This window comes from Anabrus simplex, chromosome 5 (assembly GCF_040414725.1).
Source record: "Anabrus simplex isolate iqAnaSimp1 chromosome 5, ASM4041472v1, whole genome shotgun sequence".
Classification (NCBI taxonomy): domain Eukaryota; kingdom Metazoa; phylum Arthropoda; class Insecta; order Orthoptera; family Tettigoniidae; genus Anabrus; species Anabrus simplex.
Genome location: NC_090269.1, coordinates 68,745,687 through 68,758,232, shown reverse-complemented (window position 1 = coordinate 68,758,232; position 12,546 = coordinate 68,745,687). Strand labels below are relative to the sequence as shown.

The 12,546-nt window shown below is 37.6% G+C and overlaps 1 protein-coding gene across 1 annotated transcript in view; it reads left to right on the top strand.

Annotated features, from left to right (window-relative positions):
• Nucleotides 1-12,546, top strand: part of LOC136874354 (thrombospondin type-1 domain-containing protein 7B) — a 193,262-nt gene that overhangs the window by 140,513 nt on the left and 40,203 nt on the right. The window contains exons 20-21 of the mRNA XM_068227767.1: nt 1,175-1,422; nt 7,594-7,718. Coding sequence (XP_068083868.1) covers nt 1,175-1,422; nt 7,594-7,718 — 373 coding nt within the window. The remainder of the gene's footprint in view (nt 1-1,174; nt 1,423-7,593; nt 7,719-12,546) is intronic.

Here is a 12,546-nt window from a genome sequence, read left to right as displayed (position 1 = left end):
GTATAACTCAAGTACATTCATAAATTTGTTAAAGAATAGTGTAGAATGGTTACATGTGCAATTTATAGTCTAGAAGTCATGTGTTCAGTGCACAAAATTTGACGTTATCACATATTGGACCTCCCTTTAAACTTTTAGTTGTAAAAGTGAGGAAAAAAGGGGTCTAATGGGCGAGTAAATATGGTAGTTATTTTATTGTTACGTGCCGGCCCCGTGGTAGCCCCTTTCGGTGCTTCCAGGAAGGGGCTAGTGACTCAGACGAGTCAGGAGAGAGCCAGAAGAAGATGGGTGACAGACAGATTTATGCTAAAATAAATATTTAAAGAAGGGCCAAACTTCAAGATATTTTTCATCATTGTTATGTAAGAGTGGATTGAAAAGTAATTCACAACATCTTTTACAAAGTATTTAAAACAAATATACCCAAAAAAAAAAAAAAAAAAGTACAGATTTTATAATTCAGCATATGAACCAAATCTCTCAAAATATTTCTCCCATTATGACTCTAAATTAAATATATCTCATTCATAGAACTGCTTCCCTGGGAGTATAGTCACCTGTGCATGGCTGATTTTACTACTTCATCTGAACTGAAGTGTTGACCTCCTAGGAATTTCTTCAGGGTCTGAAGTGTGGAAAAGTCTGATCTGGACTGTATGGTGAATGAGTACCTCTCAGCCATACTTCTCAGATTTTGCATGAATTGTACCACAGTGTACAGGGTGAGCATGGTCATAAAGAAGTCCAACATTCTCAGTGTCTCTGTTAAGGCATTTGTCTCTATGGGCACAATACTACTTTGCTCCTGACATGTGGACAATAATTGGTTACCACTTGCTCCACCGTATAGTAGTGTCTGATCAAACCGCTGTTGTATGTAACAAAAAATTTGAATTTACATGCCAGCTTTGGACATCCAATCAATTTTTTGTCTTTGTTTTTGATCATTGTTTGACAGTATTTGTATACATTTCATGTTACTATTGCTAATACTCCGTTGATGTTTAGAATATTACTGTACAAATCAATATTGTTCAAATATTATTCTAGGACATTTCAGCAGTAAGATTAAGCAGTCAATATATTTGAATGGTCATGTATATCCTTATCAATGTTTATAAAAACTGTGATGATAACACTCTGGGATGTATCAAAACATACTGTATTATTTCAGCCCTGCACACCCAGTAATGAGAGACAGCGAACACGATCTGTGTTGCGTAAACCTGCCAATAATGCAGCCAAATGCCCACCTTTGATAGAAGTGCAGCCATGTCAACTAAACGTCACATGCTTCACATATTCGTGGCGGGCTACAGAATATAGCTCATGCCTGCCGCTAGGAGGCAGTCCCTGTGGAGAAGGTGTTCAGTCACGAGCAGTCTTCTGCCAGAGGAGTGATGGTCGACCAGTTGAAGACAGGTAAATGTGTAGACTTTATATTATTAAATATATGTGGTCATTCATTGTCTTTACCTAATTTATCTATAAAATGAGGTCATACAATCAAAGACCAGAACAACAGAAAAATCCCCATTAATTATTGCCATTACACCTATGAATTCTCTATATTTCTATATGTATCTCTGCCCAGGAAGGTCTGATATAAAGGCAGAGAAAAATCAAGTGTTGGGTCAGGGATTGAAGAACTATCTGTTGGTTTGATTCTTGAACCAAACCATGAGCATGACAGTTTTCTTACCAGTACAGAGGAAGTGGATTTTCATAACAATGTTTCTTGATTCACAAATGTATTTTTTTCAAATAGCTTCTTTTCTAAATAGAATTTTCATGTATCCAATTTTAATATTCATAAAACAAATCATATTTTGCCTCGAACCCTGATATTTGTTACAATTTCCACACACACAAAAAAGAACTAAAATGGGTATTTCTGACTTTTGGTATGGTTTCCTGTACACATGCACATTTGTGACAATCCCAAGGAAACCAAACCATAAGTTGTGCAGTAAGATTTTACAGGCGAGGATAAAACCTGATGTGATGAGAAATTTTGATTTTTTTAATGTCAGCACCATTTGTTAGCCTGGTCCTTGAACTACATGATAGTAACATCAACAGTGCTCTCAGTTCACAGAAAAGTCTCTATAAAGCCCCTGAATACAGGTTGTGCATACTTAACAAAACATTAACCTTAGAATTGCCGATTGTTTTTCGCTAAATGCCAGGCCATTTTCGCATGTATTACACATCTATGTTTTTAACAAATTTAAGCACGTTCAGTGCAGAAACCTTAGGCATGCAGCACGCCATATTACTCAGAAACCTTTATTTAAGATGCTTATATAAGTATTAGATCATTTACTTGCATATCTGGTGCGTATCAGGCGATCAAAAATTTGGAAAACTAAAAAAAAGTGTTTTTCATATTTTCAAGTTCACCATTAGTAATAAATAACCACTCATTTTAAAAAATCACTATATACAAAACACGCTAAATTTCATCTAGTTTTCAAAAACATTAAGTTCTCAAAAGTGAAAACAAAAAATCGCAAAAGAATTAAAATTTCAGAGTTGCACACAGTTCCGTCAGCCGCCGAGCGCAACTGGGAGTCATTCTCGGAGAGTATTCCTTTCCTGCCATGCCTTATAGGCCTCCAGAAATACTGCCATTTATGATAGCATTCAAGGTGCACCCCATATTTATTAGAATGGCGATTTGCTTTTTCATTTCGGAGACAGTTACATCAAACCAGGTTTGCATACGAGAAAAGGCCTACATTTCTCCAGAATGTCTTTTAGCTTTTTTTTTTCGCCACATAGTCATTACTTTCTTTTACCAAGAGCTTCCAAATCAAATCCGTAAAGAACAAGTAGAAATACATAATAGGTGGACTGTTTCGGGGCAGACAGATCAAAATGCCAGGATCCCTTACGCGGAACTTCCCGGAAACATCGAACTCCGGTTCGGGTGGATAAACCCTGCACCACTTTGATGTTACGGAAACAGTATCATCCAATGGAACGTCGGCAGGCCTGCTCTCTTTATCGGAATCACTTTCAACTTCAGATTCTGGAAAATATATCGCTGGAAGAGGAAGCATCCCAATCATCTTCAAGAACATTGTGAATATCACTTGAATCACGTAGCTCATCATCCATGATGAAAGTTTACACTTAAAAAAAAAAAAACAATTTAAGAATAAACTCAATCTGTTGAAAGATAATGAAATATATTCACAAAAACTCTCAGGAACAGCGAGCAAGCGCGAAGTTACATAGCAACTGAGACGGCAGGGAGATGAGGAAAGTTTAGCTGAATTTATACCTACCCTGACCTTGACTGAGTCATTTTCGGCTAGTGAGGAATGTGTGATGAAAGACTTGAAGCTTCCTCTCCAATGTCTTACTTATTAAAATAGTGTAAGTGAACGATAAATGATGTTATGACTGGTAATAATAATAATAATAATCGTATGGCCTCAGCTACCGTGTGCAGACATTTCAATTTGACGCCATCTGGCTGTCTGCTCGTCGATTTCGACGTTCCGTTTTACTCTAGGCCCCCACTAGATGGCAGACCGAGTAAACCGAAACTCTCTTGGGCGTCTATGGCTGAGATTTAATGAATTTTGTCGGGTAAACACCAAATGTGTCACCAGAGATCTTTTACATGCCGACATCGCACGACATGGAGTGTCGAATGGACTTTTTTCCGCCCTTCAAAAATCCGACTACCTCTGCCGGGTTTGAACCCGCTATCTTGGGATCCGGAGGCCGACACTCTACCGCTGATCCACAGAGGCAGCTGTTATGACTGGTGAAGCGAATGCATGTACTATGCATCGCGCGTGCGACGTTGGCATTCTAGTGACACTCGATTGAGTCGCAAGCGCGACGTTTGGCAGTTCTAGGGTTAAACTTACAGCAAATACTCAATTTTCAAACTAGAGACTTCCAGTTTTCAAATAAGGGATTGTTATATTATACTATCTACTAATTAAATTTAAAAAACATTTCCTGATTTAAGGTATCATTTCCAGCTGAATGTCACATAGTATTGAGATCAAGAATTTATCAGAAGTTGTAGGTATTGCTTATTTGTATGAATGGATTTTTCATAAGTATTTATAGACTATTGGATAGATGCAATATAAGTGATTTTAATGTCTGTTGCACAATTTGTGACTATTTTATAGTCACAACACATTGCAAATTTTATTAATTCTACCATTTTTACAAATTTCTATTTCACAATTTTTTTTAAAATTTTGGACAAATTTTACTATGAAAATCGTGATATATCACATGAGGTCATCTACCAATTGACTGGGTAGAAATAATCAATATATTTTTATATCAACTTATTGTATTTTGTAGTTCAAGATATCAAAATTGATTCCTACATTATCTAGCAATTTTACTGTTTATGCACATATCATTTAAACCTTTTAGTGCCAGGCATCTATAATTGGATGTTTGGACTTGATCTGAATTTTTGAACATTCTTTCATTTATTTTTTCATATTTGAGTGTACCTTAGAATGTATCCACCAGTGCCCAGAATCATGTTAAAATGATATGAATATTTTTGATAAATTTCTCGCATGAATACTTTGATAGGAAAAGTTTTTCTTGTTGCAAGAGAATTTCTTTAATCCAAGATGATTATTATTTTACATTTGGTATTATCTCTATGCTAAAAGGGTTACTTTCGTAGTAGAATTTATGTTAACTTAGCAAAGTAAGTTTTATAGAATTCTTGAATGCACCCGTCGCAATTATTAGTGTTACGGTGTTTTTGCGGTAGGTAGAGGTGAAAAAAGGTGCGGGCTTGAACAGGTCTCAAACTACGGAATCAAAGTTAATGTAAAATTTAACAAGGTTATATTTTCTTTTCAAAATTAAGGAAATAACAAGTACGGCAGGTTCAGAGTAGCAAAGCAACAAAAGGTGCAATTACAGTATTTACAGTATTTGGGCTTCGAGCCCCGAATTCACACTTCTAGGGCAATTAGCCAAACTTTACTCCAAAATAAGTTTTACCAGAGGGGCAGAAAACCCCATTCATGATCAGGAGCACTTGCTCCAAATTACACAGAAAAACCTCCTCGAGGCATACAACACTCAATTTTCAAGAAAGAGCTACTCGCTCTCAAACTTTAAGCCTCTCAAAGGCCACACCAAACTCCACCTTCAAGTTGTCCTCTCAGGACATAGACACAGGGGTAAAATACCCAACCTACTGAGGTCTATTAAGTGAAAAAGGTTAATTACATGACCTCTAAAATAACAATTTGAGAGGAGGCGATCTGCACTCCTAATGTATTTGTTTCAAAACCTAATTTGGCTCTAGGCCACTGATGCAAGGGCTAATCCCCTACTACAGAGGTGACTTTAGAAAAGAACAATTTACATTACACTAAGGAAGAATCGGTTGTGAGAAATAAGTTCACCTCAAAGCAATATGAGTGGGAGCTCGAGAGGGTTAAGCACTCTCTATCCCGATATGCAGTTAAAAGATAGAATAGATACTAAGTTTCTTTACATTTTAAGGAAGGTTACATTATGGAAAAACTTCGGACCCGCCCCGAGAGTTCAACTGCTGAGCTAGCAAAGAAAGAAGTTATTAATCGGCCATTACCTTGTTGTTGACCGCTGCCGAAGAAAGAGGCGCTTCCCGCCCCCTGCTATGTACTTTACACACTAAAAGATGGAACAGAAGTGGCGCAGAGACCCAAAAATCAGCAGTTTATATACTCTCGCGGAAAGTTCGAGGCGTTTCAGGGAAGAAAACACCCGCCCACAAACACTTTATTGGTTTGGGATAAGCAGCATATTCAAGTTGGGGGAAGATACATCAGATTGGTCAGAAATTAATTAAGGAAATTCAGGATTGGCTAAATACAAAATAAGGGGAAAGAGAGGGGTATACAGCCAACTTAAACAATAACAGAAAGAAATTTAACAAGAAACAAACTTTTGAAATAAAAATTTCTCCAAAAGGCAGTTCTTTCACATCGCACTAGGGTGCACCATTGTAGTTTTTCAGTAGTGTCCTCTAGAAGAGAAAGTTCACACTTCTTATTACCGGTAAAACAAAAATACATCAAAAGTGGCACAGTTCAAAAACTCCAAAATTTCCAAGTAGTGACATCTTCTGAGAAACTTGAAAATTAATACCGTGAATAAAGTTCAGACTTCCTCCAGCAGAGGAGTTTCAACTGGCGCACATTTTAAATTAGCGGCGTGGAGGTGTACCGCCCGGTACAATTAGTATTGCTATTACTATCAGGCCTGTGTAAGCTCATGATACTTTATGACGCATTAAAAATTTAACTTATCTCAGCTTTTCCTTTTTACCACTTTTTAAGTATATTTTCCACCAATAATGTAGCATTTTAGTCACCACTTTCTAGAGTCCCTGATAATCAGCTAAAATTCATCACTGAATGGACTATGATGGTCCCTGGAGGAGCATAAAGCTAAGGCTTTCACTATCTGTAACCTTGGCATCAGGTGTGGTAGAGTCCCAGAGCGGTGGCCTTTGGTCCCAGGACTTTATCTGGTGCTCATTTCTCAGGGCTATATATACTTCTCAACTTCCAGCTAACAACTACATTGTCATGCCTTAATGATCATAGCCACTAGGCAGGCTTTTTTAAAAATAATGTTTTAAAGTGAGGCCATTCTAACAAGAATGTCAAGAAAATGGACTGAGGTGGTTCGGACATATTATAATTTTAACAGTCATCACCCTCTATGGACCTCACTTATGCCTTGCCACTCAGGCAGAAGTTTGGAAAGACTAACACGAGAGCCGAATTTATGGTTACTTATTGTAGGGGAGCCAATTCATCTTTGTGAAACCACAGAATATTCTCTAGCATTGACGTGACTCTAAGCAGTTGTACATTCATTCTCATGTTTCGGTGTGATATAATGACAACGTCTGTGACAGTGATAACTTTACAAGTAAGCCACTACAGTCACTTTAAAGAAATTCTATGATAGAGAAAGATATTTTCTCAAGGAAGGTATGTGCTGTCCATAATGGCATATATACCAACAACTCAGGTGTGGACCGAACTATAATGCATTACAGGTATACAAGGAACTTCCACTGGACCAGCAAATTTCATTACAGAGAGCGTATTCACTGACCTATCAGATAATTGAGAATACAGTAGATAATAGTGTATATGCCATAGATTTAGTTAAATGAAAAATCATATAAAATTACTAGCTTATTTACTTCCATTGACAGTTCAGTAATGTTCTGGTAACTTAAGATACTTTGAATGAAGGTGCTAATCAATATTTTTGTCATCTGTTCTAGAATAAAATCTTTTAAGAATAAACATTATTTCTAATTTCCTTCTAGATGCAAGATGAGGTTTCTTTAAACCTGTCTTTCTCATCAGTTTGTCAGTGATGTTTCAAATCATTGCTTCTTAAGTAAACTTCAAAGATAATTTATTGTATGATAGCTTGTTTTATGCTGTGTATGTAATCAAATGAGTGAAGAAATATGAAAATTCAATGACATACATAAGCAGATTAGTGCAACAGTTTATATGTATGTATATTTTTGAGTAAAGTCAATGTTGTAAGTTAGTTTGTGTGTTTCAGGTTTTGCAGTGAGCAGGAGAGACCAGCTCCCACAGAGAAGTGGTGCTATGTTGACTGTCCTGTGGACTGTGAGGTGACAAATTGGAGTCCTTGGAATACCTCTGAGTGTCAGTGTGGTTCTACAGGTAAATGAATTGCTTTAAGGTTCAGGTCTAATAAAATAGATAACCTTAGTTTCCCTGCTGGCAGGAATTAGAAAAGACCTATAGCATCTCATAAAAGATGACCAACAACATAGCTAGTCCTTACTTTTAGGTAGGTCCTAACCTAAAAGTAGGTTAACTTAAAAAGCTAACATGGAAGTTTTAAAATTGGACATTTCTTTTCTCTCCAGAGCAAATGTATAATTTTACTCAACTGCACGACTAGTCCAAAATATTCAACTGTTTTTATCTAGCCCCTTCATCACACACTTTTATTATATTTGCCGTTGTATTGCGAATTACTTAGTTGGCCCCATGGTCTAGAGGTAGCATGCCTGGCTCTCATCCGGAGGCCCTGGGTTTGAATCCTGGCCAGGTCAGGATCTGGAACCAACGGTTTGTTCAAGGTCCACTCAGACTACGTGATAATAACTGAGGAGCCATCTGCTGGTGAGATGGCAACCCCGATCTAGAAAACCAGGAATAACAGCTGAGAGGATTCATCGTACTGATCATGCGTAACCTCACAAACTGCAGGCCTTCAGGCTGAGCAACAGTCGCTTGTTGGCCAAAACCCATCAGGGCTGGAGTTCCATGGGTTTTTTTTGGTTCTTTTTTGAATTGCTTTATCATACCATACTTCCTTTTACTTGACTGTGATACTGTAGTTGACTCATCCACTGACAAAGGGTGACCGTATTCATGGTACACACTGTACTATTGTTAGCCAGCTCAAATCCTGTTGGTAGAATACTTTTCAGCATGAGAACGTTGACCGGCAGGATAGGAGAGGTGGTGGTGAACAATTTCTAATTACTAGATTGCATGCCAGAAACTGGATTCAGTTCCGAAACCCCTCTGCAGTGTTCATATGAAACAAGGGTGTATGATGCTGTTGATGATGATTTGTCTGTTGAATGGGGACATTAAGTATTGAGCAGACCCCTTTATGTTATTTGACACAAGTAGGCTATGTGCCAACACCAGGTTTCATCCTTTCCCTATCTCAACATTAACATCATCTCCCCCCCCCCCCCCCACACACACACACACACACACAGGTCGCCCATATGCGTCAATAGAAAGACCTGTACTGGGCGTGCCGAACATGTCCTTAGACCTTCCCACATTAAAAGCCATATGCTAAATAAATAAATAAATAAATAAATAAATAAATAAATAAATAAATAAATAAACAAATAAACAAATAAACAAACAAGTGGGATCTGAGAATAAGCAATATGTAGAATACTGTTGCCAACCATTGGGAAAATTATGAAGAAAAAGGAAACTTTCAAAAGTCAAGGATTGTAAAAAATGAGTGGATAAATGGTGGTAGTCATCTATAACAATCCATCTTAGTCATAGTTGTCCTCAGCCTCTCTTCCCTTCCATTTGCCTTTCCATCATCTGTTCTGGCATTCATTCATCACTCAACCTTTTAACATGTCCAGACCACCTTAGCCTGCTTTTCTCTACTTTATCACATAACTTCTCCACTGTAATTTCTTTCTGTATTCCTCATTCCTCACTTTCTCTCTTGTTTTCTGCACCATACTTCTCAAGAATTTCATTTCTGCTGTCTGTATTAAGCTGTCATCTCTTTTTATCATTGACCAAGTTTCTGCTCCATATGCTGTTCTGGGTATGCAATACATTTCATACATATTTTTAAACTTTCATTGGCACTTTTTTATCCCATAATAGGTTTCATACATTGTGACAGGAACACCCTCCAGCAAGAATCCTTTGATGTAAAAATGCTGAATAATTTGGTGTTAAATCCTTGAGTGAAACAGAGGGTAAAGAACTTCGAGTGAAATATGTATAGACGAAACTGGAAAGTCCAAAAGAACTTCAGGGTGAAGTTGTAGCTGAAATATCTTGTGGTGAAATACACCATTAAGGGGCAAGAAGGATGTTGTTCTAATACAAGTTTACATGCCAACAAGCCAACACAAGGATGAAGAAGTAGAAGAGTATTATGAAAAGATTGAAGAACTTATGGTAAAGGAGAAGAGAAGTCCCTGCATTATTATAATGGGGGATTGTAATGCAGTGGTTGGTGAAGGAAGAAAAGAAGAAGTAGTTGGAAAATTTGGACTGGGTACAAGAAACAACAGGGGTGAAATGTTGGTTAATTTCTACAAAGAAAACTCACTTGTGATTGGGAACACTTTGTTCAAACATCACAAGAGAGGGCGTTACACATGGATATCCAGGTTGAATGGTGAGAGGTATCAAATTGATTATATCGTGATACAGAACTGATACAGAAACTGTCTAAAGAACGCAAAAGTGTACTCCAGAGCAAATATAGATTCAGACCACAACTTGATGGTGGGAGATTTGCACGTGTGGTTGAAAAAAGTGAGAAAGAGTAAACCAAGAGAAAATTTTGACCTAGAAATTCTAAAGGAAAAAGGTAAAGACAAGTAGTTGGAAGACATATTTATGTCAAAATGGAATGGAGGTTCTAATGAAGAAAGAGCAAATGAGACATGGAAGAGGATGAGAGAAAACCTCACATATTCTGCAGAAGTTGGGAAAAGGACAACTGCTAGAATAAGGAGAGAATGGGTCACAAATGCAATGCTGAGCAAGATAGAGGAAAGAAGGAAATGGAAGAATGTAGGATCAGAGGAAGGGAAATGAATGTGCAGAAAACTGAACGATGAATTAAGGAGAGAAACAGATCAAGCAAAGAAGACATGGATGAAAGAGAGATGTGAGGAAATAGAGAAACTAGAAAAGGAAGGGAAATATGAAATGATGTATAAAGTAGCTTTAGAACTGGTATTTGAAGGGAGGAAGAGCAGGGCCAGTATGGAAATAGAAGGAAATGATGGCACTTTGGTGTATAAACCTGAAGAAGTAAGGGAAAAGTGCCTATATGAGTATGATCAAAGAACAAATGATATAGAAGTTGGGACAAGAGTAATAGAAAATGAAAAAGAATACAGCATTTTGGAAGGGGAGGTAGAAAAGGCTCTGAAAGAAATGAAGAATCGCATAGCAAGTGGGATTGATGGATTACCGATAGAGCTTTTGAAGAGTCTTTGAAATAAAGGAGTGAAAGAGCTAACATATCTCTGTAACAATATATATGAAAGCGGCGAATGGCCAGATGATTTTCTTTCAGTGGTAATGGTACTGATTGAAAAGAAACAAAAAGAAATGTGAAGATTTTAGAACCATCAGTCTGATCACACATGCAGCAAAGGTATTGCTGAGAGTACTGAACATAAGACTTCATGGAAGGCTAGACAACTGTATTTCTGAGGAACAGTATGGCTTCATGAGAGGTAAAGGAACAAGGGATGCAATTGGACTATTAAGAACATTAGGTAAGAGACATTGAAAGAGGAAGAGAAATATATGCTGTGTTCACTGACCTGAAAAAAGCTTTTGACAGAGTACAGTGGAAACTGTTAATGGACATTCTAAGCAGGAACGGAGTTGATTGGAAGGAGAGAAGGCTGATTAAGAATCTGTATCTACAGCAGAAGATAAGAGTGCAGATAGGGAATGAGTTGACAGAGGAAACCACAATTAGAAGGGGAGTAAGATAAGGTTGCTGTCTCTCGCCCATATTTTTTAACGTGTATTTGGAAGAGATTATCCAGAAATGCATGAATGGAAAAGAGAGGAGTGAAAGTTGGTGGTAGGAGAATAGAATATATTTGATTTGCTGATGACATGGTTCTACTGGCAGATGGTGAACGAGCTATGATGGCGATGCTAAGAGATCTAAATGCTGTCTGTGAAGAATTTGGAATGAGAATTAATAAGAAAAAGACAAAATGTATGGTGATAAGCACAAGAAAAGAGAAGACAACCATAAAGTTAGGGCAGGAAATAATAGAACAGGTGGATGCTTTCAAATACTTGGGAAGTGTAATAACAGAGGAGATGAGGTGCAGTCGTGAGGTGAAAACTCATATTGCGATTGCGAAGGAGTATTTAATAAGAAGAGTAAACTTTTTTTGTGGGGGCAGGGATAGAGACTTGAGAAAGTGATTCGTGAAGTGCTTTATATGGAGCAGGCACTGTAAGGAGCTGAGACATGGACATTGAGAAAAGAGGACGAAAGAAGACTGGAAGCATTTGAGAACTGGATTTGGAGGAGAATGGAAAGTATACAATGGATAGAAAAAGTAAAGAATGAAGAAGTCTTGAGAAGAGTTGGGGAAGACAGAAATATATTAAAAGTAATCAAGGAGTGGAAGCACAGTTGGATTGGTCATTGCTTGTAGATGCTATAGAAGGAACAGTAAATGGAAAAAGACAAAGAGGATGGAGAAGATATCAGATGCTGGACAGTATCAGGATAGAATACAAATATGAAACAAAGAGGGTGGCAAGAGACAGGATTGTGTGAAGAGCTGCCATGTGAAGACCTACTATATGGCAGAATACTGATGATGATGATGATGATGATGATGGTGATGATGATGATGATGATGATGATGATGAACGGGCAAAAAGAATTGGGTGAGACATCTAAGAATGTAGCTTCTCATGTTTAAATGGCTCACAGCAAAGTATAAAATCAAGTAATAACCCTAGAACCACACTGTGGGCTAGTCCATGACCCTACTATCCTAAGATCATCCCTGTGCACACACCGAATATCATTATTTATTTTATTTTTTTACAATTTTCTTTATGTTGGGATAGGAGTGGTAAGGAAGTGACCATGGCCTTAATTGAGGTTCAGCCTCAGAATTTGCCTGGTGTGAAAATGGGAAACCACGGTAAACTCTCTTTAGGGCTACTGACAGTTGCAAGCTGATAGTTACGTGACACA